This window comes from Aquarana catesbeiana, linkage group LG01 (genome assembly GCF_042186555.1).
Source record: "Aquarana catesbeiana isolate 2022-GZ linkage group LG01, ASM4218655v1, whole genome shotgun sequence".
Lineage (NCBI taxonomy): Eukaryota > Metazoa > Chordata > Amphibia > Anura > Ranidae > Aquarana > Aquarana catesbeiana.
In genome coordinates, this window is record NC_133324.1 from 241456946 (window position 1) to 241482880 (window position 25935).

A 25935-nucleotide genomic window follows, 5' to 3' on the forward strand; every position below is an offset into this window, starting at 1 on the left:
GGCTGCATTCATGTGAATGTGGTGGGGGCTGCATTCATGTCAATACGGTGGGGGCTGCATTCATGTCAATACGGTGGGGGCTGCATTCATGTTAATGTGGTGGGGGCTGCATTCATGTTAATGTGGTGGGGGCTGCATTCATGTCAATACGGTGGGGGCTGCATTCATGTCAATACGGTGGGGGCTGCATTCATGTCAATACAGTGGGGGCCACATTCATGGCAATGGAGTGGGGGCCGCAGATGGGCACTGATTAGGCTGCATTGATGGGCACTGACCCTTATTTTGCTTCACAGTTCTTTATTTAAAATTTAAGATTTTTTTTCCTGAAACTTCATTTTTAAAGTGAAGGTGCGTGTTATAAGCAGATTAAATCCGGTATATCCAAATAACACGCCCAAGCTCATCTATTCACCACACACAGCACAAAGGCAAGAGAATTCTTGTTGGGCCGTGTATTAGTGCTCGGATGGACACACTTAGACCAAATTTTAATGGTTTAAGAATGTCAGGCAAAATGGTCGGCCCTCAAGCATGTTCTATTCATCAAATCTGGCCCTCTTGGAAAAAAGATTGGACACCCCTGTCCTAGGAGATATTTATTTTACCTACAGGAAAGACTTATTATAGGTAGGTAAAAATCACCAAGGGACCAACACAACCGCTGAAGATCACAAGGGCAGTGCGGTTGGAATGTGGTGTGGGAAACTGGCACAGAACATGGATTTCCCACACCACTTTCTAGTGTGAACCTAGCCTTAGTTCTGCTTTAAAGGGGCTAATGTATTTGCTATCACAGTACATGGTAGTGACACCCTCAGACCACTGACACACCATTACTTTCTGTAGCCATTGCTGACATTGACAAGGGTCTGTCTGCTCCTAGGAGAGCACTCCCCCTTCTCTGGTCATTACAGGCACACTCCAGGGTGCCTCATGAGGAGCTCACACAAGGAGCACCCTCCCTACGAGTTCAGGCTTCCCACTCTTTCCAGGGCATGGGATCACATGGCGCGGTGATGTCACATAGAGGCCCGGTCACGTGACGGTGATGTCATCTATCACTGGAATTTACATTAGCGGCGGCGGCGGCGACTGATGGTTGTCTGTCAGAGGTCGGGGCGGAGGGAGAGAGAAGAGCGGACGGGGTCATGAAGGTAACGGGGCTGCTGGAGGAGATGTGCAGGGGCTTCTGTGATGAGGAGGAGGAGGAGGAGGAAGAGGATGATGATGATAAGGACCGGCGCAGGCTGTGTGTTGTCATGTTGTTACATATGTCATCTCCAAGTGTGACTCCAGAATCAGGCCGGGCACAGCTCATTACAGACACCCATCTGCTACCAATAGGGACTGAGCTGTCTGTACTGAGCAAGTCCATGTATGACATGATTGTGTGTGTGTGTGTTGTGTACACATAGACACACAAATATCTCTCCATCTCTATCTATATATGATACACTCAAAAACAAATGTGTGTGTGTGTGTGTATATGTATATATATACACACACACACACACACACACACACACACACACACACACACAAATATATAGATATATATATATATATATACACACAAATATATATATATGGACACACACACACAAACACACACAAATATATAGATATATATATACACACACACACACAAATATATAGATATATATATACACACAAATATATAGATGCATATATACACACAAATATATACACACACACACACACACATATGTTTATATCTAATCAGCAATGGCTACTTTGTCATTTAAAGAGAACCAGTCATCGCTCGATAAACACAGGTTGGCAGTACAGATCTTGGCACCATTATGCTCATAGATAACAGAACCTCAGATGGATCGAAATTCGTCTGGTTCAGCAGGGACCGTCTGAATCTCCACCCATCTGTTGCCATATACAAAAAAGAAAAGACGCAGACACCCCCTTACAGTATAAAGCTCCCACAGGGAGTGACCAAGCAGTTAATGACATAAAAAAAACTAGGATTATTTGAGTAGGTGTAAAAGCATGTATTTAATGTATCAATTAAATAATGAGTATAGTAATAGTAACAACACAGTATATCACAACCTATGTTACATCACCAAAACAATTCTATGTCCTCTACAACATCATATGTTATTTTTTCTTTTTTGTTCATTGGAAATGTTTTTCATTTTGTTAATAAAAAGAATCAGATTTAAAAAAAAAAACATCCGTACTAAAATGTATCTATGTGAAATACACAGATCGGTGCAATGCAACATAGTATTGAAGTGTGTAGCTCACACAAACCTCCCCGGGGGTCCTCCTTATTCTCCTACTGCATAGATCACATACCTATGCAACACTTGGGTAAATAGAGCTAATAGCCCTTAATTCATGCAGCAGCCTGGGCCGCAAAGTCCTGTATATGGCCAAGCATTAAATCGCACTTGACAGATGATAGTTGGTAAAGCCAGTATGTAGCTGGCAGTATTGTGAGCAGAAAAGCCGATGTGAAAACACTAGTGGGATAAAATACACTGTTCATTGCATGCCATCCATAGTGCTGATATACTGCTGCAGTATAAATGGAGAGAGGGAGAGGGAAAAGCTTGTGTATAGCAGGTACGGCTCCTGCATTATCAATAGTGCCAAGTCCATGCACTTCGGATAATCTTCAGTATCTGAATATCTTGTAAAATGAGGAGCAAGCCGATCTTACTGTACCCTGAGTCCTCAGAGCATGCTGTTCGGCAGTCTGTGGCCATGCCTGGTCTTCTTCTCATTGCCATTTTGAAAAATGTTTGTTGGATAAGTGTATTCTGATAGCAGAGAGTCCTCTCTGTCATTATACAGTAGCTCAGCGGGGAGGATTTCTCCATACACCTTGCTTCTGTGGACGGGGGAATGCGTTCAGTTTTTTGGGGCTGATTGGAAAAGAAACGGATCAGGGCAGCACGATAGCTAAGTGGTTAGCACTTCTGCCTGTCACCACTAGGGTTGTCGGTTTGCATCCCAACTATGGCACTATCTGCACAGAGTTTGCATGTTCTCTCTGTGCCTGTGTGGGTTTCCTCCGGGTACTCTGATTTCCTCCTACACTCCAAAGACATGCTGGTAGGCTAATTGGCTCCTGTCTAAATTGGCATTAGTATGTGTATGTGTGAATGTGAGTTAGGGTCCTTAGATTGTAAGCTCCTTAAGGGCAGGGACTGATGTGAATGTATAATATATAAGTAAAGCGCTGCGTAAGTTGACGGCACTATATTACCTGTGATAAATAATGAAATGATCAGTGCATGGATGGGGGGAACCATTCAGTTTTTTCGGGGCTGATTGGAAACATGGAATCATCAGACTTCTAGGCCATCCACAGCTCTGGCTCCTAAGTACTGTGATTATGTATGGGAGGAGTAATAGGACGGCTGCAGTCAGCTCAGAAATTTTAGGACCCGATGTTGGTATTTTGGCAGAATTGCAACACTGATGTCTTTGCATAGTGGATCTGAAATTACTGCAGCACTGATATAAGCACATTTAATACAGGTTGTCAGGGTAACAGGTGGTGAGAGGGTCTTTTTAAAGAGAACATGCTAAAAAACAAATATAATGTTACACATTTGTGTGGCATTCTTGGATACACAGTTAAAGTATTATTATATATTATTAATGAACAACTGCACATGTTTTTGCAGGTAAAACAAAATGTGCATTGATTATTTTTTTACACTGGAGCCTGTAAAGCATTGCACCTGCGATCAGTAGATCAGGGGTGCAATGCCAAGATTCGGCAGACTCTCAGCACACCGTCTGCCTGTACTTCTGATACAGGTGGGCAGTTACTAAATTGCAGGAAGAAACCATGAACTATGAGAAAGCTCACCAGCACCCTCAGTTCACTGAGAACTACAACTTGTCGGCCACGGTGGACGGCGGCACTTGTAGTTCATTCATTTACAGAACTCTGTGCTGTTTTTAAATTGTGACAGCGGGTACGGGGAGAAGATTTCCCACCTGCTGTCACAGGGAGAGGGGAGATGAGGCAGGAGCTGGAACATGTTACATGGTCCATCCTTAGTACAGGTGGAACATGTAACATGTTCCAAAGGTGAACTTGGCCTTTAAGCTGTTAAGCCTTCTGTTGAATGGTCTTGTTGGAGAACTCCAGTGGCTGCAGCCATTGATCAGTCTATTTTGAGAGCAGAGAAGTCCCACTATCAGAATGCAATGGCACAGTGGGGAGGATTCCTCCATACATTTCTACTTGTTTGGTCTCTTTAATGTGTTTTAAATGTGATCTGTCATGTCATTAATACATTTATGCCTGCTGATGTCTTGTTTTACCTGGTTGATCCTGCCTGTGCCCCTTCTTAGAGTAAACTGACCACGCTAGCATGGCTGCTGGTCCATGCTAGCGTGGTCAGTTTACATCTTGTGTCATCATTTTGAAGATACAGGCGTGCTATGCAAGATTACAGTCAGAACACAGCCACACCACTTGGCTGGGAAGGAGGAGGTGAGATTTGGCGGCGGGCTGGATGGCGTTCCATTCTCATGGAAACGCAGACGCTCAGAGGCAACATCACTTCCTGTAATGATGCAATGCCCTCAACATCGGACATGCCCAACAGCAGGTCTGTGCATTGTTGTAGAAGCTACAGTGATCACATGACCGGCACTATTGAACCCGGAGAAAGCGACAAAGGAAAGGGTTTTTTGGGGGGGGGGGGGGCTTCTTTGTTTTTTAAGAAGCAACTTATAGTTTATACAGGCTAACCTTTCCACATTGAAAAATGTACTTATATTGAGTAAGGGTTACAACCACTTTAAGCAGCTGAATGCGCGTAAAAACAAGTACATTAATCGCAGGCAAAATGGATCAAGGAAGTACAACGTTTGTTTACACTTACTGATTTTTTTTTTCTGTGTTAAATGTAAAAGGTTTGTGTATGTGAGGTCTTGCTTACCTCCCTCCCAGATCCTATACTTACCTGCCCATGATCATGGCAGATCTACGCTGTGTGGCCACTGGGAAACCTCACAGCCATTGCTGAAAACTCTCTTGGCTGGTGCAAGTCTGAGCATACTTTGACAAATTGCATTTATTCCTATGGTGCAGCAGTCTGTCATTGAGATCAGTCTGTCACCATAAGACCTTGCAGGACGTGGGGTGGTTGTGTCCTTTCCGTTAATGGGCAAGTCAGCAGGTTAACTCTAATGCAAACCCACCTGTGGCCTTCACCTTGTCTTTCTTCCCCCAAACAAATACTGACCATTGCCAACAGTATCTTGTGGATAGTTCAGACCTTAAAGGTTTTGTTGGATCCTGAACCTTCAAATGTTAGCGCTGGATCTGACACATTGCTTGGAGTATCTGGCTCCCATCCTAGTGAAAGAATGTCCCCACCATACCATAGATCTCCAGTATGGGTCCAACGCTTTTAATCAATGATCACATCAATACAGCAGAAGCAACATTTCAGTGCCTTGCAGGACTCCTTCATTAGGCATGCCTGATAAAGGGGTCCTGAGAGGCTCTGAAATATTGCTTCTGCTGTAATGATGTGATCGCTGATTGAAGCTTTGGACCCATTTTGGAGATCGTTTTGTGCTGGTGACATTCTTTCGTGCTGATTGTCTTTGTTTCCTGCCGATGGTTGCTGCAGCATCCATTTACATTTTTACAGGGACGTATGCGTTGGGAAAAGTATACTAGAACCTGGTTTCTCATCCTAGATATAGCCCATACTAGAGTTTTTTTTTGCCAAGAAAAGCTTTTGAACTTCCGCTCACAGACTTAAACTATACAGTCCCAGAGTCATCCACCTGTGTGTTTCTGCATGAGAGTTCTGGGCTTAATGGCAGGCAGTGCCATTTGCTCAGTTCCACCCCAGATCTCTACACCACAACATTCTCTTGTCTTAGGTTAATTTGGCTCAGTGTCTTGACAAAGCAACCCTTTTCTGACACCAAAGACTTGGATATCTCTGGTCTGGTAGATCAGGAATCCAGCTCTGAAGTTGGGAAAATCTTTCCTTCCACTGTCTTGGAGAAAGATAGAATGGATTCTAGTCTGGACAGAAATCCACGTTCTAGCCTCATCCGGCATTCACATTCAAGTCTTGGACTGTTGGCAGGCAGAATACCTCATCCAGCATTGCCTGGACCTGGAGGAATAGTCCTACACCAGGAAAATTTTTCAAGACCTCTGTCACAGGATGTGAACCTCATGGCCTCCAGGTTGGACAGGTGTCTACAGATGCAGAGATCCTTTGGTGGAAGCAGTGGATGCTCTGATGTCTCCATGGGATCAGTACATCCTGATCTACATCTTTCCTCCTCTGAAACTCCTTCCTTTTCTGTGTTGCTGGAGTTAGATGGAGGACATTCTGGTGATACTCATAGCTGTGAACTGGCCCATTTAGATGTGGTACTCTGACCTGATCAGAATACTGGCAAACACCCAGTGGGCTCTTCCAGTTTGACCAGATCTCTTATCCCAAGGACCGGTTTACCACCCTGCTTCATGGTCATTGGCTTTAAAGGCTCGGCTGTTGAAACCCAGGTCTTGAGAGAAAGGGTCTCTCTGATTCTTTAATTCCTACGTTGATAAAATCTAGGAAGTTTACCTCCCACAAGGTCTACCATCGCACATGAAAGGCTTACTTTGCATGATACGGGGAAGGAAGATTTCACCCCAAGAGATAGCCAGAGAAAAGAATCCTGGCCGTTCTGCAATAGGTCCTAGATCAGGATTTGGCCCTCTGTAACATCAAGTGGCAAATCTCGTCCCTCAGTTTTATTTCAAAGTCTGTTAGCCTCCCATTCATTGGTCAAGGTGTTTGTACAGGATGTCTCTCATGTGACGTCTACTGTAAAGTCAACTGTGACCCTGTGAGATTTTAATCTGGTGCTCTGGTCTCTTCAAAGACTGCCTTTTGTACACATCAAGGATATTCCCCCTTTCTACCCTAATTCACCAGGTTGCTTCACTTGACTCTACCATCACACCCTATCTGGTCTTACACAAGGTGGTTTTAGCCTTTTACCTCAACCAGGACATTGTGCTTCATTTGTTCTCTTCAGCTCCAGTATATCATTTGGACATTTCCCTTCACTGTCTGGATGTAGTATGTGCTGTGCAGGCTTACCTTTCAGTCACTGCTTCTATTAGAAAAACTGACCCTTTTATTTTGTCATTTTTGATGGAGCCTGCAAAGGTGAACAAGCCTCTTGGTGGCTCAAAACAGATCATTCTACAAGCATATGGCCTTAAAGTGATATTAAAGGCATATATTGTTTTTTAAAATAACAAATATGTCTTACCTACCTGCTCTGTGTAATGGTTTTGCAGATCCTCTTCTTCTCGGGTCCCCCACCAGTGCTTCTGGTCCTCCCCCTTGACCAGTGCCCCAATAGCAAGCCGCTTGCTATAGCAGCACAGATATGTGCGCTCACTTTCTGGGGCCTGCTCTATGCGTCTAATAAAACCCATAGAGCTGTGGCTCAGCCCCACCCCTGCTCTCCTCATTGGCTCACTGGCTGTGATTGACAGCAGTGGGAGCTAATCGTTCCCGCTGCCATGTCTCAGCCAATGAAGAGAGAGACCTGGGGCAGCTGAGGCTCCCATGCACATCGCTGGATCGAGAGGGGGCTCAGGTGAGTATTAGGGAGGTAAAAAACCTTCAGCCTTTACATCCATTTTAATGACAAGGTCACGCCCTTTCCTACAAAGATGCACTCTACTGGACCTTTGATTCCTAAGCAGTTAAGCATCGAGCACCTGTTTCCCAGATTTACAAGGGCGCCACCTGGCCTTCTTTACATACAGTATGTCTTCTAAGTTTTACCGGGTACTGGAGATATTCAGGCCTCATCTGATGTCAGTTTCAAGCGTAAGGTTCTACAGGAAGCTGCCCCCATTTTTACTGTTTTGTTATGTGGACCTGTTTGTGTTTTGTGACTTTTGACCACCCGTCAGTGGACTGCTTTACATTGTCTCTGAATAATTCAAATCTAACTACTTTAATGAACAAGAATGAAAACAGGATTTTTGTATTTACTGTAAAATCTGTTATAACATCAGTCCCATCCGTCTGTGTTGTGATCTACTGGTTGTATTGCTTTTCTGCAAAGCTGAAGCAAGATTGTAGTGGGAAGAGTTACAGTATATCTGGCTAGCCAATATTTGTTTGTTTGCCAGTGTCCAATTGCTCCTGATATGGGAGTATAACCCAATTTTCTCAGAAAAAACAAACCCTGTGTTCATTATTTAACTCTATTTCTGATGTTATTCCACCATTTAAACTCTCTTTGTAAAGGTGAACTAACACTTTAAAGTGTTACAGAGACACACAGAGCTGAAAGGCAGGGAGGAAGGGGTGAGGGAGAGAAAGGAGAGGAGAACAGAGCAGGACTGCAGATGACGAAGGGATGTACTCTGACCACGGTGGTCAGGGCTCAGCAGCCCTAATTTTCGTGGTCAGCGCAGAGAGGGGTTCACAGGAAGTGGAGAGATCAGGGAGTTTTTTTACAGCTAGTATGCATCGCACATTATAAAATACTTACCTTAGAATTAAGCCCTCCAACGGCGCTGTCACCACTGCCTGGGCTTCCATCTTCACTCGGTTTTCCTTCCGGGTTCGAGTGCTCCAGCCGTCCAATTGGCCGAAACGCAAAGACGTCACTCCCGGGTGGGAGCCACGGAGTTCTGAAGGGATGGCTCGGGTATGCCGTCTCTTCAGAACGCATGTGCCGTTGATGTCATCGGCTGCATGCAGTGTGAATATCTCCTAAACAGTGCAAGTTTAGAAGATTGTCACTGTACGTACAGGTAAGCCTTATTAAAGGCTTACCTGTAGGTACAAATAAAAAAAAAGACTTTACTACCACTTTAAGACTATTTGGGTAAAAGAACAAATATGTGGGGAAAATTATATAAGTGTACGTAAAATCAACTTTTTTTTTTTTCCATTTTGGATAGAGTAATGCCGTGTACACATGAGCGGAATGTCCGACAGAAAAAGTCCGACGGAAGCTTTTCATCGTCTGTTCCGATCGTGTGTGTGCCTCATCTGACTTTTTTTTTTTTAAATTCTGACAGTCCTAGAAATGGAACATGTTCTAAATATTTCCGACAGAACCAATTCCTATCGGGAAAACTGCTCGTCTGTACGCTGTTCCGACGGACCAAAAACGACGCATGCTCTGAAGCAAGTACGAGACGGAAGCTATTGGCTACTAGCTATTGCACTTCCTTTTTCTAGTCCTGTCGTACGTGTTGTACGTCACCGCGTTCTGGACGGTCAGACTTTTGTGTGACCACGTGTAGGCAAGACCGCTTGAGTGGAATTCCGTCGGAGAAACCTTCGGAGTTTATTCCGACGGCATGTGTACAGGGCATTAGGGAGTGTTTTTCTTTATGCCATCTGTGTCCCATTGGGGAGATTTTCCTTCCCTTCCTGTCCCATATCCAAAACAGGAAGTGAGAGTAAATTCCTCTAAAGTGAGGCAATCCTTGTGTGTCACCAGAACTAGTGTCCCTATTGGACAATTTCCACTCCATTTGTGTTCTGATATTATCCCAAAATTTTGAATTTTTTTTTCTTTTCACTTTTGATGATAATGATAAACAGACCAAATACAGAGAGTGAATCTCCCTAATGGGGGCACAGACAGCAATTAAAACCTAATAGGTGTTCTAATCACTCTATTCCCAATCCAAAACTAAAAAAAAAAGTTTTGTCTTTAGTTACACTTTAAGTATCTTTATTGGTGTGTGGCTGCTGGAGTTAAAGAAGCATTAAACCCAAAACCAATCATTAGATGTCGTAGCTTTATCAATTTGTTAGATGTACTAGCAGATTTAAAAACAATAACAAATTGAAGCCAAACGCCAGCTAATACTTTATCAGAGGTTACAGCAGCTGGTTATGTGCCTCTTGGGATAAAGGTTTCACATAAATGAATAAATAAATAAAAACTAATCATTGTAAGCACCCCTGTCTGTAGTAAAAATGGTTTCTCTCAACCCTGTAAATGCTTGTTTTATTGAAAAAGAGAGCTTGTTTTATTGAAAAACAACAGGAAATATGCCCACATGTTGCGAGGTGGGCTTGGTGTTCCACGCTACATCTGACATCCCACTCAGTTCCTTTTGGAGATCCCCAACTGTGCGCCAGTCCCCGTCTCTGCCTTACTGTGGCTCCCCCTAAACTGCATTCCCCTTCTGTCAGTCCTTTAATGGCACATAGCCTGAAGCTTTGGGGCTTAGTATGGTACTCCGGCAAGCTCATGTCTCCATTTCTCCCTCTCCTCCCTCTCTTGAACGACCCCATGTATTCTCGTGGTGGTCCGCTCATAGGTTCTCAAAGGGTCCGACACTTCCTCGGATCTCGCACCTTCCCTACATGAACTTAGATTCAAGAGACCCACAAAGCTCCCTTGGTTGAATTTTTTTGCTATATTCAACTGCGACACTGGATAACTTTTCTTCGATTCCACAACACTTTCCCATATCAAAAAACAGCTTTCCAACACTCTTGCTTGCGCTCTCCAGGAGACCCCGTCATCATTTTTATGATATATTCCTCCTTCAACACTAGCAGTGCTCCTGCCTTTCTATCCTATGTGCTTAAGTGGGAGCGAGACTTATCCCCTATTGACCTTGCAGATTGGAACAAAGCCTGGTATAGTAAAGTGCACCATTAACACGGCCACACTGAAGGCAGCCTTCACTGGTACTGGGTCCCAGCTCGCATTGCTAGGTCAAACCCATCCTATGGTGATAGATGCTTGCGGGGGAGTGGTCAGCAAAGAGCCAAAATCCATATTTGGTGGGCCTGCCCCAGCCTTGGGGGATTTTGGTCAAGGGTCTTGGGACTCCTGTTCACTCGCTTCACTCTCTTCCATGTATCTATCCACAAGGATGTCAAACCTGGTTCTATTGTCTGATCCTGGGCCTCTTCTCCTACCAGCAGAAACTGGCCACTTACCCATTTATTACAGCCAAGTGTGCAATAGCTAGGGCCTAAAAAAGGCTAGCTGTTTTGTTTGCAGAGGTGAATGAAGACCCTTATGATAAATGAAAAGATTACCAGTACCCTCCACGACACTCATGCTACGTTCCCAAGGTGTGGGCCCCGTAGTGGTCATACGGTCTTCCAACCCTGCACCTGACTGTCAAGGCTGGGCTCAGCCCTTCCTTCTTTGAGCTGGCCGCTCAGCTGTCGGCTGATTGCCAGCTTCCATCTCTCTCCATTGTTACCCAGCTGTTGATGATCCTGCTCGTCAGTCCTGCCTACTTAAGCTGTCCAGTCCAGAGGAGCCTTCGCCTTGGTCACATCACAAGAAACCATCTCCTGCGTTCCTGTTTAAAGACTGGCTTTGCTCACATCCCTTCTTGCTACAGATCCTGCTTGCTGTTCCACTACTTTGATCCCTGACTCCTGGCTTGGCTTACTATCCATTCCGGTTACTGAACTTTGGCTATGTTTTGAGTATGTTTGTTCTTTTTACTTTTATTATTAAACAAGTGTGATTTAACTGTACTTCTGTCTCGGGCTGATTTCATGGTTTCTGACACAACCAACTTAGGCCTCTCTTATTAAGGGGGTTGCAAAGGTTTTTGGGGTTTTTTTTGGTTTTTTTTTTCTAAATAAAAAACATGTTACACTTACCTCCTCTGTGCATAGGTTTTGTGCACAGAGCAGGCCCGATCCTCCTCCTCTGGGGTCCCCCAGCGGCGCTCCTGGCTCCTCCTCTACTCGAGTGCCCCCATGGAAAGCCGCACTCGTGCGGGTGCGCTCCCGAGTCCTGCTGCTGCATCCATTGACACAGACAGCAGGACTTGGCCCCGCCCCCTGTGTCACTGGATTTGATTGGCAGGACCGGGAGCCAATGGCCCCTGCTGCTATCAATTTATACAATGAGGAACCGAGACAGCTGCTGGAGCTGCTGTGCTCATCCCCTTTGCTGGTATGATCGGGTTCAGGTAAGTAAAACGGGGGGGCTGCTACTACAGAAGGTTTTTCACCTTAATGCATTAAGGTGTAAAACCTTGAGGGTTTACAACCCCTTTGCACCTTCACCAGCCTGGGGGAACTTCCCTTTCTTTCCTCGCTTGCCTCCCCCTTTCCTCTCTTACTATACTTCCTCTCTTTCCTCACTCCACTCATCACCCTGCCACTACCCCCTTTTCTCTCACCCTCTTCCTCAATGAATTTTTTTTTTTTATTCCCTTTTTTTGTTTAATTTTGGTCCTGTTTACGCTAATTATGAGCGGGCAGGTCCGCTCCCCTCACCCACCCCAGCCCCTGAGCCCTAGGACTCAGGCACTCTGGTCGGAACATCATTGTTGGTTAATAGTAAGTTAATAATAATAGTTAATAGTCCTACATTCCCTGGCACATTTTTTTTTTCCGTGTTTTTTTCGTGAATTTATACATTGTGTCTATTGTTCATATCCCCTGCGTGGGAATCTTACGACTGTTCTCTCTTTTTTATATTTCAATAAAAATCATTGTACCAGAAAAACAGACTTACTGGCAGGATCACCAGGTGAAAATAAAGGAAAGAAAGCCTAAAAAAGAGAACTAACACAGCCATCAAGTGACCCCCTCACCTCCCGGATTCCCCCAATTTGACAGCTAGCGGGGATCTTTCACCCCCCACCCCCACCCAGCCAGGCGCATCACTCATTCACAGTGTCCTGTGAATGGAAAACTACAAGGTCCGGCAACTCTTGCCCCTGTCATCTTGTAATTTTCAATGAACTACCACGCCGCTGTGGGGCACACTGGTAGTTCATTCTCTCTCTGCCTGTCAGATTGTATCTGCTTGCCTGGGATGTGCAGACACAGATACACTGGCAGATCTGCAGGAGACCTGCATGGTACCAGCAAACTACTGATTGCTGGTGCAATGCTTTACAAGCTCCAAAATAATAAATGCGCATTTTTTTTTCTTTTCTAAAAAGTGAACTTTTTAACCTTTTAAGCTTTAGTTTCTTGCAAAGTTTGACAGCAGGCCACTAGAGGCAGTGTGAAGTCCATTAGTATTAAACTGATTATGGCTTCTACAGCACCAATCTAGCAGGCTCTGTGTTTATTACTACTTCTGCAGACCTGTTTTACAGCCTCCATGTTTGTGTATAGTGTTGCTTTCTATTAGGTGTCATATGATGTGCATCTTATGCTTTATGGGAGGCAACTTTATTCTCCAAAGGGACTGCTGATTGCTCCATGGAAATAATCAGATGTATCTAAAGTGGTGTCAAGGAGCCTTTCCTATTTTTATCATAGCAATGTTGACAACAAAGAAATGCAGAAAACGGTTAGCTGGAGAAATAGCTGATTATAAATGTCACACTGAAGTCTTTGATGCAGGCTTTTGTTCCAGGCGTGTTCATGAGTTTAGTGTTTATGACAAAAAATATTGTACATGAAGGTGTTTTTAAAACAAAAATGCCAGACCCTCTGAAGTTGCATGTCTCTCAGCAACTTCCATCTGCACACTTTCCAGGTCGGATTCTTTGAAAATCTGAAATAATGTAATGCTACACAAAAATATCCTTGGGACATAAAATGTGTAAAGAACTGTCAGATCCCTGATCCACTATACCAGGAGAAAGGATGATCTGTGCTCGGAGCATTGTCATGTTAGAAAATTTAAAGTACCTTCTATGCACAGCTTTTGGGCTGATAAATGCTAATTTTCCTCCAATATTTTTGGGTAGGCTGCATTCATTTTGCCATCAATTTTGACAAAATTCCCTGTGTTGCTGTAGCTCACACACTTTGGTTATCCGATTTTTCAATATGAAATTTAGGAACCAACCCCCACTTTTAACCATACCAACAAAAGCCGGCTCAGTTTGTGTATTTAAAGTATAAAACTAAAGCTAAAACTTTTTTTGTTTTGTTTTGGATAGAGTGCAGAGGGATTAGAACACCTGTAAGGTTTTTACTGCTGTCTGCACCCCTGTTAGGGATATTCCCCCTCTCTGTTTGTCCTGTTTACCATTATCATTGAAAGTAAAAGAAAATCCCACATTTCAGGTTGTCCCCAGAAAAGTAACAGAGGGTAAATCTTCCAATGGGGACACTGGTTCTGGTGACCTGGGGATCCCCAAGGAATTCTATTTATTTGCAGTAATTTCTTCTCACTTCCTGTTTGGCTTTGAGACAGGAAGTGAAAATAAATCTGCAGTGGGACACAGATGGGGAAAAAAATGACATGGGTTATAACCCTCCTTTGTTCTTTCCAAAATGCAAAAAAAAGTTTTGCCTATAGTTCTACTTTTAGATTGTGTGCCACACCCACAAAATAACCATGAATAAGTGCATAGGAAAGGCAGTCTGAGAGGATTGCCACACATGCGTGACTCCAGCAACACCATCTCTAATGCAACGTACACATGGTCGGACTTATCAACTGGACTGGTCCGACGGACTTTTCAACGGACTTTTGACAGACTTCTGCTGCACTTTTTTTACGAACAGACTTGCCTACACACGCCCGGACTATGGACGGCCTTGCCTACACACGACCGGACTTTCCGGCGGACCTATTTCCCGACGGAGTTACAGTGGACTTTCCAAATGAACGGACTTGCCCACACACAAACAAGTCCGTTCATTTTGAACGTGACTCAGGTACGACGGGACTAGAAAAGGAAGTCAATCTCGACGCTTTTATCAGCGAGATTGACACCTTGCGAGCCCCTCGTCGCGGGGCATACCAGGCCCTTAGGTCTGGTATGGATTTTAAGGGGAACCCCCTACGCTGAAAAAACGGCGTGGGGTCCCCCCAAAATCCATACCAGACCCCTATCCGAGCACGCAGCTCGGCCGGTCAGGAAAGGGTGTGGGGACGAGCGAGTGCCCCCCCTCTTGAACCGTACCAGGCCGCATGCCCTCAACATGGGGGGGTGGGTGCTTTGGGGAAGGGGGGGCGCCCTGCGGGCCCCCCCACCCCAAAGCACCTTGTCCCCATGTTGATGAGGACAAGGGCCTCTTCCCGACAACCCTGGTCGTTGGTTGTTGGGGTCTGCGGGCGGGGAGCTTATCGGAATCCGGGAGCCCCCTTTAATAGAGGGGCCCCAGATCCCGGCCCCCCACCCTATGTGAATGAGTATGGGGTACATCGTACCCCTGCCCATTCACCTAGGGAAAAAGTGTCAATAACAAAAACACACTAGACAGGTTTTTCAAGTAATTTATTAGACAGCTCCGGGGTCTTCTTCCGACTCTCTCTGGCCTCTTCTCCCGCTCTCCGGTTCTTCTGCCGGGCTCCTCCGCTATATTCCGCTCTTTTACTAGCAGTGGCCCGGTCTTCTTCGTCGTCTTCTCCCCTCTTCTCTTCTTCAAATGTTGACGTGACGCTGTAATGCTGTGTGGAGCGCTCCGCAATGACTTATATAGGCGGTGACCCCGCCCCCTTATGACGTCACAGTACCCCATACTCATTCACATAGGGTGGGGGGGTGGGGATCTGGGGGCCCCCTTATTAAAGGGGGCTCCCGGATTCCGATAAGCCCCCCGCCCGCAGACCTCTTCCTAACGGCCAGCCGCCAGGGTTGTCGGGAAGAGGCCATTGTCCTCATCAACATGGGGACAAGGTGCTTTGGGGTGGGGGGGCCCGCAGGGCGCCCCCCTCCCCCAAAGCACGCACCCCACCATGTTGAGGGCATGCGGCCTGGTACGGTTCAGGAGGGGGGGGGGGCGCTTGCTCGTCCCCACCCCCTTTCCTGACCGGCCGGGCTGCATGCTCGGATAGGGGTCTGGCATGGATTTTGGGGGGACCCCACACCGTTTTTTCCAAAAAGTATCGGTACTCATACTTGCCAGTAAAAAACTGGTAACGGTGCAACCCTACCAAATGCAATACTGTTTGTGATAATATATAAACCTAAATCTGAAATTGTATTGTAATTTTTTATTGTATTTTATTGTATTGCAGCTTACCCCTCCTTTAAATATGGTGCCTGCATTTAGTTTTTCTATGCACAATATCAAATACGGCAAATGTTTTAAATTGTCATGCAAATATGTATTTGAACTCAGATGTTTACTAATTTTGTGCAAAAAACATGGTGTGGGCTATCTAAGGTTCTGCCCATCTCTGCCTATTTCATACCCCTCCAGGCTGTGTCTACTATTTGTTATGTGCTTAGAATTACAGTTTGGTGAAGCCTCCATCAGTTAACGTGTAATAATCCACCCCCATTGTGTTTAGCTGTTTAGTGGGCATGGAGAAGGAGGGAGGGAGTGGGCTGTCATTTTAGCCCAGTGTATACACCTACATGTGTGACTGTATAGTCATGTGGGTGGCACAGATTTTAAAAAAAAGGAGGAAATTAACAACTATGTGACGGTCTTCTTTGGGGGCGAGGGGGGCGCAGTGTGTGCAAGGAGAGGATAGAAGAAGAGCAGTATACACAGTAAGGGGGCACTAAATTTAACAAAGGGGCGGGGTCACCCAGTGTGCAAAACTACCAAACATAATTTAATAACCTGGATTCTAAAAATTCTATTTTTTATTTTCTTGAATTAACATTTTCTGATAGTATGCATTCTCCACAGTGCTAATTTGTAACATGAATTGAAGTAACCAATATAATATTTATAATGTTGTACATGTACAGTTTTGTCAATAACCACCTGTTTTTGTCTTTGGCTGTTGCAGGCGGGGGCCAGCTCCATGTGGGCGTCTTGCTGCGGGCTGCTGAATGAAGTCATGGGCACTGGTGCTGTGCGAGGGCAGCAGTCAGCATTTGGAGGTGGAGCAGGTCCCTTTAGATTTGCACAGAACACAGATTTTTCACCATATCCGTCTTCATCCTCCACCATTGTGTGTAAAGCATGTGGCCTGGGCTTTTCTGTTTTTAGAAAGAAGGTAAGCTCATGTTTGATGCAAAATGACATGTACACCGAGCCATTGTTTGAACTGACTGCAGCCAGTCAAGGACCTGAGATTTGTGTACAGTATATTGCCATAAAGATGGTATGCAATAAAAGATGATTTCTCACCTCAATTTATATATATATATATATATATATATATATATATCTATATATATATATATATCTATATATATATATATATATATATGAAGAATATGTAAACCCAACATTTCATATTCCTGATAAGTGCCTGCTGTACCATGTACATGTATGAAAAATGACTCTGTTGTCATTGTATTACTTCCTTTATGTGAAATCCCTGGTGTTCCTGCCAGTCCCTCTGCTTTCCTAACTAAAAACTGGCCACACTAAGCAAAAGAGCACAGTGTGCAATGTCCTGAGTGTCCAGTGCGTCTCTGTGCCTTTAAGGAGGGGTAGGTTCCCTCCAGGCTCACCTGCCCTCTATCTATCCATTTTTATGCATGTGCTTCTACTTTGGAGGCTCTCAAAAATGTATAGAGTTAGGACTGCAGATAATACTGGGGTGCCGTGGAGTGACTCTGCAGCTTATGCATGTATTTGCAAATGTGTGCAAACGAAACCCCTGTTTTTAATGCATACCATTATGCCCTGTACACACGATAGGATTTTCCGATGGAAAATGTGTGATAGGACCTTGTTGTTGGAAATTCCGACCGTGTGTGGGCTCTATCACACATTTTCCATAGGAATTTCCGACACACAAAGTTTGAGAGCTTGCTATAAATTTTTCCGACAACAAAATCCGTTGTCGGAAATTCCGATCGTGTGTACAGAAATCCGACGCACAAAGTGCCATGCATGCTCAGAATAAATTAAGAGACGAAAGCTATTGGCTAGTGCCCCGTTTATAGTCCCGACGTACGTGTTTTACGTCACCGCGTTCAGAACAATCTGATTTTCCGACAACTTGTGTGACCATGTGTATGCAAGACAAGTTTGAGCCAAAATCCGTCGGAAAAAATCCATGGATTTTGATGTCAGAATGTCCGATCAATGTGCGACCGTGTGTACAGGGCATTAGACAGAATGATTTGGTTGGTTGCAGGCTGGTCGGTAGGTTGAGCTGGGAATTTATTTGGTTCTGTTTGACATGCATCTCCCCTCCATGTGCTCCTTGCTGCGAAGGTCTGTTAGAGGTGGCCATTTGATTGTAATGAGAGCACAGTGTGATCAGTTCCTGTGCCTGCTCTCCTCCAATGATCAGACGTGTCCTGACACCCCCCCCCCCACGCAGCCATTCACTGGGAAGATAAGTGAGCTGCTATTTCTCCTTCCCCAGCTCTTCTGCAGCTGAGAACAGAGGGAATATGATCACTTATTAAAAAAAGGGGAAAGAAAAAGGTATTTATAATGTTTTTATATCTACGGTATAACCAAATGTTTTGCCTTTCATTTCTATTTTAAACTGAATGGGTAGTTTTACAATGTGAGGGTTTACATATACTTTAGTGACTATTTTAACACCGGTGAGTTAACTAATTACGTACTGTAGTGGTAGATTTTCAGATGGTGTAAAAGTATGTAAGCTGACACGTGGAATGGGTTTTGGGGCCTTTATATGTGGTAGTTGTGCTTGTGACACTCCATTTGTCCTGGAGAACCAGAATCTTCCCTTTGTTTAGAACCCATGGGAGTAGGTTCTTGGTGCACACCTATGATAGTGGTGTACCAAGAAGCTCGGTCTCACTCTGACACCAAAATGTGATTGCTATTAGACTGACTGTACTCTTGCTAATAATGCTGTCCTGTGTTTCTGTGTTCCTAAGGACACCATCTATATGGAGTTCTTCATATTAATGTGTGTCCTGACACTCACTCCACAATGAAAACTCTTGGTTATAGATTGATTTTGTTTTTATACCCATATTGACCCTAGTGTTTGAACCTCTGTCCGAATTTTATTGCTATCTGTGTCACTGCTGAGGAGATTCATGTTCTTTATTCGTTCTGGTAACCATTGTCATAGAGATGGGAAATGACCCTACATTCCAAAAGTTTACAGTTGTCAACAGAACAAGATGTTAGGAAAAAACATTTTGTGATCCGATGGTGCCACCATTGATTTTGAAGTGACCAACCAAGCCTTCAATTTCACCTCGTGTTGCTAAAGAAAAGAATTTTCATGGCCGGGAATCTTCTTTTTTTTTCCAGGTCACAGCTCATGTGCATTTCTTTTGCAATTATATTTCTCACACAATTCTTCCATCATTGATTAGAAATTCGTTAGTTTTTCATAATATTTCCAACATGCCCGAACACTCAAATTCGATGGGCACACGAAAATCTGCCGTTGCTGTGGCCCACTAATGGTGCAAAGTTTGAATGAAAATTCTTAGTTATGATTTTTAAAAGAAAATTCTTACGAAATTTGACCCATGTATGGCCAGCTTAAAGCGGAGTTCTGCTTAAAAAAAAATTAAAAGTCCGCAGCTACAAATACTGCAGCTGCTGACTTTTAATAATGGGACACTTACCTGTCCCAAGGTCCAGCGATGCAGGCGTACAAAGCCCTGCTCGTCTCCCCCTCCTCTCTGCGGCGCCTGCATTGTAACTGTGGGCGCCCGGCTGTGGCTTCACAACCGGGCACCCACTGCGCATGCGTGAGCTGCACCGTGACTGGCCGGGCAATCATCTGAGACCTGTGACGTGTCCCAGATGATTGCCCAGAGGGAGGGGGGAGAGGTGGACTGAGTTCCAGCTCCTCGAAGCCCAGGGAGGAAGTGGGAGCTGGAACCCTCATTTTTGAGTTTTTCCGCCCCCCCCCCCCCAAACAAATGACATGCCAAATGTGGCATGTCAGGGGGTCACCTTCTTTAAAGCAGAAGTTCCATTTTTGGGTGGAACTCCGCTTTAAGAAGGAGATTTTATTTTGCTTCATATTTTTGTCCCCAGAGCAGAAAGTTAAGGCATATCTCTTGAATGCAACACAAATCCCAAGAAAAAAAAACCTGACAGAGGTGTTAGCCTTTTTCTACTCTATCAAAAAATATGGTTTTTGATATACGTTGGATATCGCAGGCAGTACAGTAGGTAAGTGGCTTGCACTAGGGTCGTCGGTTAAAAATGCCAGCCAAGGCACTACCTGCACGGTGTTTGCATGTTCTCCCTGTGCCTGCATGGGTTACCTTCAGGTACTCCTGTTACCTCCCACATTCCAAAGACATGTTGGTAGGTTAATTGGCTTCTGTCTAATTTGGCACTATATACAGTGAGGGAAAAAAGTATTTGATCCCCTGCTGATATTGTACGTTTGCCCACTGACAAAGAAATTATCTTTCTTTAATTTTAATGGTAGGTTTATTTTAACAGTGAGGGACAGAATAACAAAAATATCCAGAAAAACGCATTTCAAAAAAGTTATAAATTGGTTTATATTTTAACCACTTGCCTACAGGGCACTTAACCCCCTTCCTGCCCAGGCCATTTTTCAGCTTTCAGCGCTATCGCACTTTGAATGACAATTGCGCGGTCATGCTACACTGTACCCAGATGAAATTTTTATAATTTTCTTCACACAAATAGATCTTTCTTTTGGTGGTATTTAATCACTGCAGAGTTTTTTATTTTTTACAAAAAAAAAAAGACCAAAATATTTGAAAAATGTTTTTTTTACTTTCTGTCAGTAAATTTTGTAATTAAGTAATTTTTCTCCTTCACTGATGTGCGCTGATAAAGGCGGCACTGATAGGCTGAACTGGTGGGCATTGATGAGGTGACACTTATAGGCACTGGTTAGGTGGCACTGATGAGGACGCACTAACATGCCGGACTTATGGACACTGATATGTGGCATTGATGAGCACTGATAGGCAGCATTGATGGTCACTAATAGGTGGCACTGATTGGCAACACTGGGCACTGATGGGCAGCACTGGTGGGCACTGATAGGCGGGCACGGATAGGCGGTACTGATGGGCATTGATGGGTGGCACTGAGAAGCAACACTAATGGGCATTGATGGACAGAACTGATAGGCAGGACTGATAGCCAGCACGGACTGGCATCACTAATGGGCACTGATTGGTGGCACTTGCTGGCAGTGGTAGGCACTGATTGCAAGATTGTAGACCTACACAAGGCTGAAATGGGCTACAAGACCATCGCCAAGCAGCTTGGTGAGAGGGTGACAACAGTTGGTACAATTATTCGCAAATGGAAGAAACACAAAATAACTGTCAATCTCCCTCAGTCTGGGGCTCCATGCAAGATCTCACCTCGTGGAGTTACCATGATCATGACAACAGTGAGGAATCAGCCCAGGACTACACGGGAGAATCTTGTCAATGATCTCAAGACAGCTGGGACCATAGTCACCAAGAAAACACTATGCTGTGAAGGACTGAAATCCTGCAGTGCTCACAAGGTCCTCCTGCTCAAGAAAGCACATGTACAGGCCCGTCTGACGTTTGCTAATGCACAACTAAATGATTCAGATGAGAACTTGAGAACTGGGTGAAAGTGTTGAGGTCAAATGAGATCAAAATCGAGCTCTTTGGCATCAGCTCAACTCGCCGTGTTTGGAGGAGGAAGAATGCTGCCGATGACCCCAAGAACACCATTCCCGCCGTCAAACATGGAGGTGGAAACATTATGCTTTGGGGGTGTTTTTCTGCTAAGGGGACAGGACAACTTCACCGAATCAAAGGGATGATGGACGGGGCCATGTACCCTCAAATCTTGGGTGAGAACCTCCTTCCCTCAGCCAGGGCATGGAAATTGGGTTGTGGATGGGTATTCCAGCATGACAATGACCCAAAACACACGACCAAGGCAACAAAGTAGTGGCTCAAGAAGAAGCACATTAAGGTCCTGGAGTGGCCTAGCCAGTCTCCAGACCTTAATCCCATAGAAAATATGTGGAGGGAGCTGAAGGTTCAAGTTACCAAATGTCAATCTCAAAACCTGAATGACTTGGAGAGGATTTGCGAAGAGGAGTGGGACAAAATCCATCCTGAGATGTGTGCAAACCTGGTGGCCAACTACAAGAAACGTCTGACTTCTGTGATTGCCAACATGGGTTTTGCCACCAAGTACTAAGTCATGTTTTGCAAAGGGTTCAAATTCTTATTTCACTCATTAAAATGCAAATCAATTTAAAACTTTTTTGAAATGCGTTTTTCTGGATTTTTTTGTTCTTCTATCCCTCACTGTAAAATAAACCTACCATCAAAATTATAGACTGATCATTTCTTTGTCAGTGGGCAAACATACAAAATCAGCAGGGGATCAAATACTTTTTTCCCTCACTGTATGAATGTGCGTTAAGGACCTGAGATTGTAAGCTTCTGGAGGGCAGAGACTGATGTGAGTGTATAATATATGTAAAGAGCAGCATGAATTGATGGTACTATATAAGTATCCATAATAAACAATTATATTTAAATGGTCAGCTTCTTTATTTTTGGGACTGGGTGTGAATAGTCTACTTGTGCATACTCTGTAAATCTCTGAAGTTTTTTGGTGATAAGTTAATTTATCAAATATTTCATGTTTATTGCACAGTACTAAACAAATCATGGCAAAACTGCAAACTATTTGTCTTGTGTTTCAAGGGAGGAGAGAAAATGTTTCAAGAGTGGTTCTGCAATAAGTACAAACCAGAAAGCTGTAGTAAATTATGACCAGCCATTTCCTCCATTGAAAATCAATCTGTTTTATGGAGGTCCCTGAACAACACTTGTCTGGTGTCTGACAATTATCGAAAAAAATAAAGCCCTAAATAAACCCTTTTTCTTTTCCGTACAGGGTGATTTAGCTTTGATTGTATGCATCCATTAGGTAGAAATGATTGTGGCTTCCTGTGAGATGAAGAGGCATGTAGGAACAGCTGCACGCCCCTGCTACTTTATATATTGTTTTGTGCATAGTGCATTTGTCTGAAATCCCACTCTTCATTATTCCAAATGTACCCCGCAGAGTCACACTCAAAAGAAATTCATGTTGAGTTTTCATAATAAACGAGTTAGGTTTTAGAACTTCTAAACGTCCTTTTCAGCACCTGGACAATGGAACAAATTACAGAACTGCAGTTGTATGCCGAAATATGAGGCGAGTATTTACTGGCAAGACCTATCACTATCAAAAAAGATATTTTTGATCTATTAACTACAGCAATCATTTCAGATATTTGAAGTTTGACTAAAGCCAAAACATTTCTTTTTGTTTTTGGATAGAGTGGGGAATAGTGAAAATCCCTGTTGGTCTTCCTTTACATATGTGCTCCATTGGGGAGATTTCCTGTTCTCTAGACACAAAAGAAAGTGAGAGCAAATCTCTCCTAATGTGACGATAATTCCGTCATAACAAGATTTCCCCCCTATTTCTGTTCTGGTTGCAGCTCAAATTTTTTTTTCCTCACCGTTAGCCCCAGTGACAATGGTTACCTGGACAAATTGAGAGGGTATCTCTCAAACGGAGGAGCAGATAATAATGAAAACCTGACAAGGGTTTTAACTACTCTGAATCTCAAGCCAAAACTTTTATTAAAGTTTGGATAGATTGGTCTTTAATAATTTCCTCCAAAAGGACAACTACTACAACTACTTTATTTTAAAAATCTGTATTCTAATGAGACTAGCACATTTTTGTTAGATCTGCAAAAAAAAACAAAAAATTGTTATACCTTTTTGTTAATTGTACATCACAGGACACAGAGGACTTCATGGACAGTGCCCAAATGGCAGGAATTCCTGACCAGGCAAATCCCCTTCCAGCTCAAGTAAGCCTCAGTTGAAAGCGTTTGTCTTTAGGTGAGGAATGTGCCTACCTACATGTCCCTGAAACTTTCTTCTGTGGGCTTTAGTTCACCCATTTCCTGGCCTATTTTTAGGGCTTTATCCGGATTAGTCACTACAGCCAGTAGACCAAGAGGGGACTGTACCTGAACCCTGCATGCAAGAGTGGGGAAAGCCTATAATGCTGCCAGTGGGCACTGGATCCTATGGGTGGTGGTCTTCAGGATATAGTGTACCAGGTAAATTTGCTGGCAAGGTGATGTAGAGGTCCAGGGTAATGATCTCCTGGTGGGGGAGTCAAGTTCCTAAGAGCTCTGTGGGGCGTGCCTGCTGTAATGGAAAGATGAGGGGTGGGCTCCTAAATCCATCTGTCAGTTAGAGAGGACCCCCTGCACAGTACACGATGGGTGATGTTCTTGGTCTATAAAGATGCTACAGATGAAAGGTTAGAGGCCCTCTTTAATACATCCTCTCTGGTGGGAGGGACTCTGCAGTCTTCAGTGGCTGCGGTGGGAGTTTACAAAGTGTATGATCTGTTCCAGAGAGTCACACCCAGGAGATCCTGCCATCTGGCGGTTCCCAGAAGATTTTTTGAGAGCCACACGAGAAGGATCCTATGGCTCAGATGTTGTTTGGCAGAACTTCTCTGCAAAAAAACATCAGTTGCACTAGCCTTGGATGTTTTTATCCGTAGGTTATTAAAATAAAATTACAAGCATCTGGCACTAAGCAAAGCCTGCATTCCAGGTCTGTAAGATGAACTGGATTCCTAACTCCTCCAGCCCCAGAGGAAAGACCTACTCATAGTGAATCAACTCGTGCGGGTAGGGAGAGGTCTATATGCCTTCGTGACCATCTGTACTCAGAAAGTCCAGAGGTTACAAACTAGAGTTATCTGCTTTCCCCCTTGATGCTTTTTGCACCTAATGGTTTCTTCAGAGCCACAAAAAAGAATGATCTTCTTTGCAGCTCTGGAAAGCCTGCTGTCCCAGGGGATCATCCAATCCACACTGGAGGGGGAGAGGTATCACGGCTTCTATTCAACCTTGGTACAGTTCTCAGAGACGTCCAGCCTATTCTAGACCTCAAGGTTCTTAACAAGTTCCTGAAAGTGCAGAAAATCAGGATGGAATCCACTTAATCTGTGGTTACTTTGCTGCATCAAGGGCATTTCCTGGCATTAGTAGACATCAAGGATGCATACTTACACATCCCAATTTTGGCTTCGCCAAGGGTTTCTGCGATTTGCAAGTAGGATTGCCACTTCGAGTTCAGGCATTGCCTTTCAGCCTGTCCACAGCCCCCAACATGTCAAGATGAAGACTCCCTTTCTGGGGTTGTTTAGAACCCATGGGTATCCCTGTTGTAGGGTACTTGATTGACCTGCTTCTAAGGGTGCAATTGGTTCAGAAGCTGTCATCCAATATCCAGCAGATGTTACAGGTCCTGTAAAGGTTCGGTTGGGTGTCAATCCTTCAGAATGCGGCCATGGTTCTGACACAACCTCTAGAGTTCTTGTCTGGACATCTGGAGAAATGCCTGTCACTTCGGTCCCAGATGGCGTCATGAGGTTGTTTGAAAATCTCTCAAATCAGGTCTGCATGAAGGTGCTGGGGAAGATTAGTCTCCCTCAATGCGGTCCCCAATGCCAATTTTCACTTCAGAGCTCTTCAGTTCCATATCCTGTCAATATGGATCAAACATCAGAGGTCCTTGGATTTGCCAATGCATCTAACTCCCAGGACCAGGTCAACTCTGGAATGGTGGATATCCACACAGATGCTGGATACCAGAAAATTCTTCCCCTGATGAATTGGAAGATCCTGACAACAAATGCCAACCTGTTGGGCAAGGGGGATGTTCTGGAGAACCTGTTGGCTTGGGTAATATGATCCTTGGAGCAGAAGTTGCCAATCAACATCCTGAAACTTTGGGTGATTCAGCTGGTTTATCCTAACCTGGTCTGTCTGTCTACATGGTCTTGCCATCAGTGGAACTGTTTGAGTTTATCTGAAGTCTACAGCTTCATTTTGGACACTTAATTTCCCTGTTTTGTTTTGTTTTTCCTTTTTTATGTTCCTGAGGGTGCTCGCAAGGGTCAGGCTACTATCTCTGCCCACTTTTTTTTTTTTGGTGGGTTTGTCGGCTCATTTTTCAGGCTTATGGTATCAAGGTTCTTCCCTTTCTGGTCAAAGCCCATTCCACCAGGAGTGTCTGTGCTTCTTAGGCAATTCAGCATCAAGCTTCTGTTGTTTAAAGTTTGTAAAGCATCT

General features: G+C 44.2%; 1 protein-coding gene across 2 annotated transcripts in view; it reads left to right on the forward strand.

Moving 5' to 3' along the window:
- Window positions 1–1004: 1004 nt before the first annotated feature.
- Window positions 1005–25935, forward strand: part of RNF34 (ring finger protein 34) — a 53225-nt gene continuing 28294 nt past the window's right edge. The window contains exons 1-3 of one of the 2 annotated variants that reach the window (XM_073626638.1): window positions 1005–1157; window positions 16669–16878; window positions 23575–23646. In XM_073626638.1, coding sequence (XP_073482739.1) covers window positions 1152–1157; window positions 16669–16878; window positions 23575–23646 — 288 coding nt within the window. In that variant the 5' untranslated portion in view covers window positions 1005–1151. The remainder of the gene's footprint in view (window positions 1158–16668; window positions 16879–23574; window positions 23647–25935) is intronic. The other variant, XM_073626644.1, reaches the window with a different exon arrangement.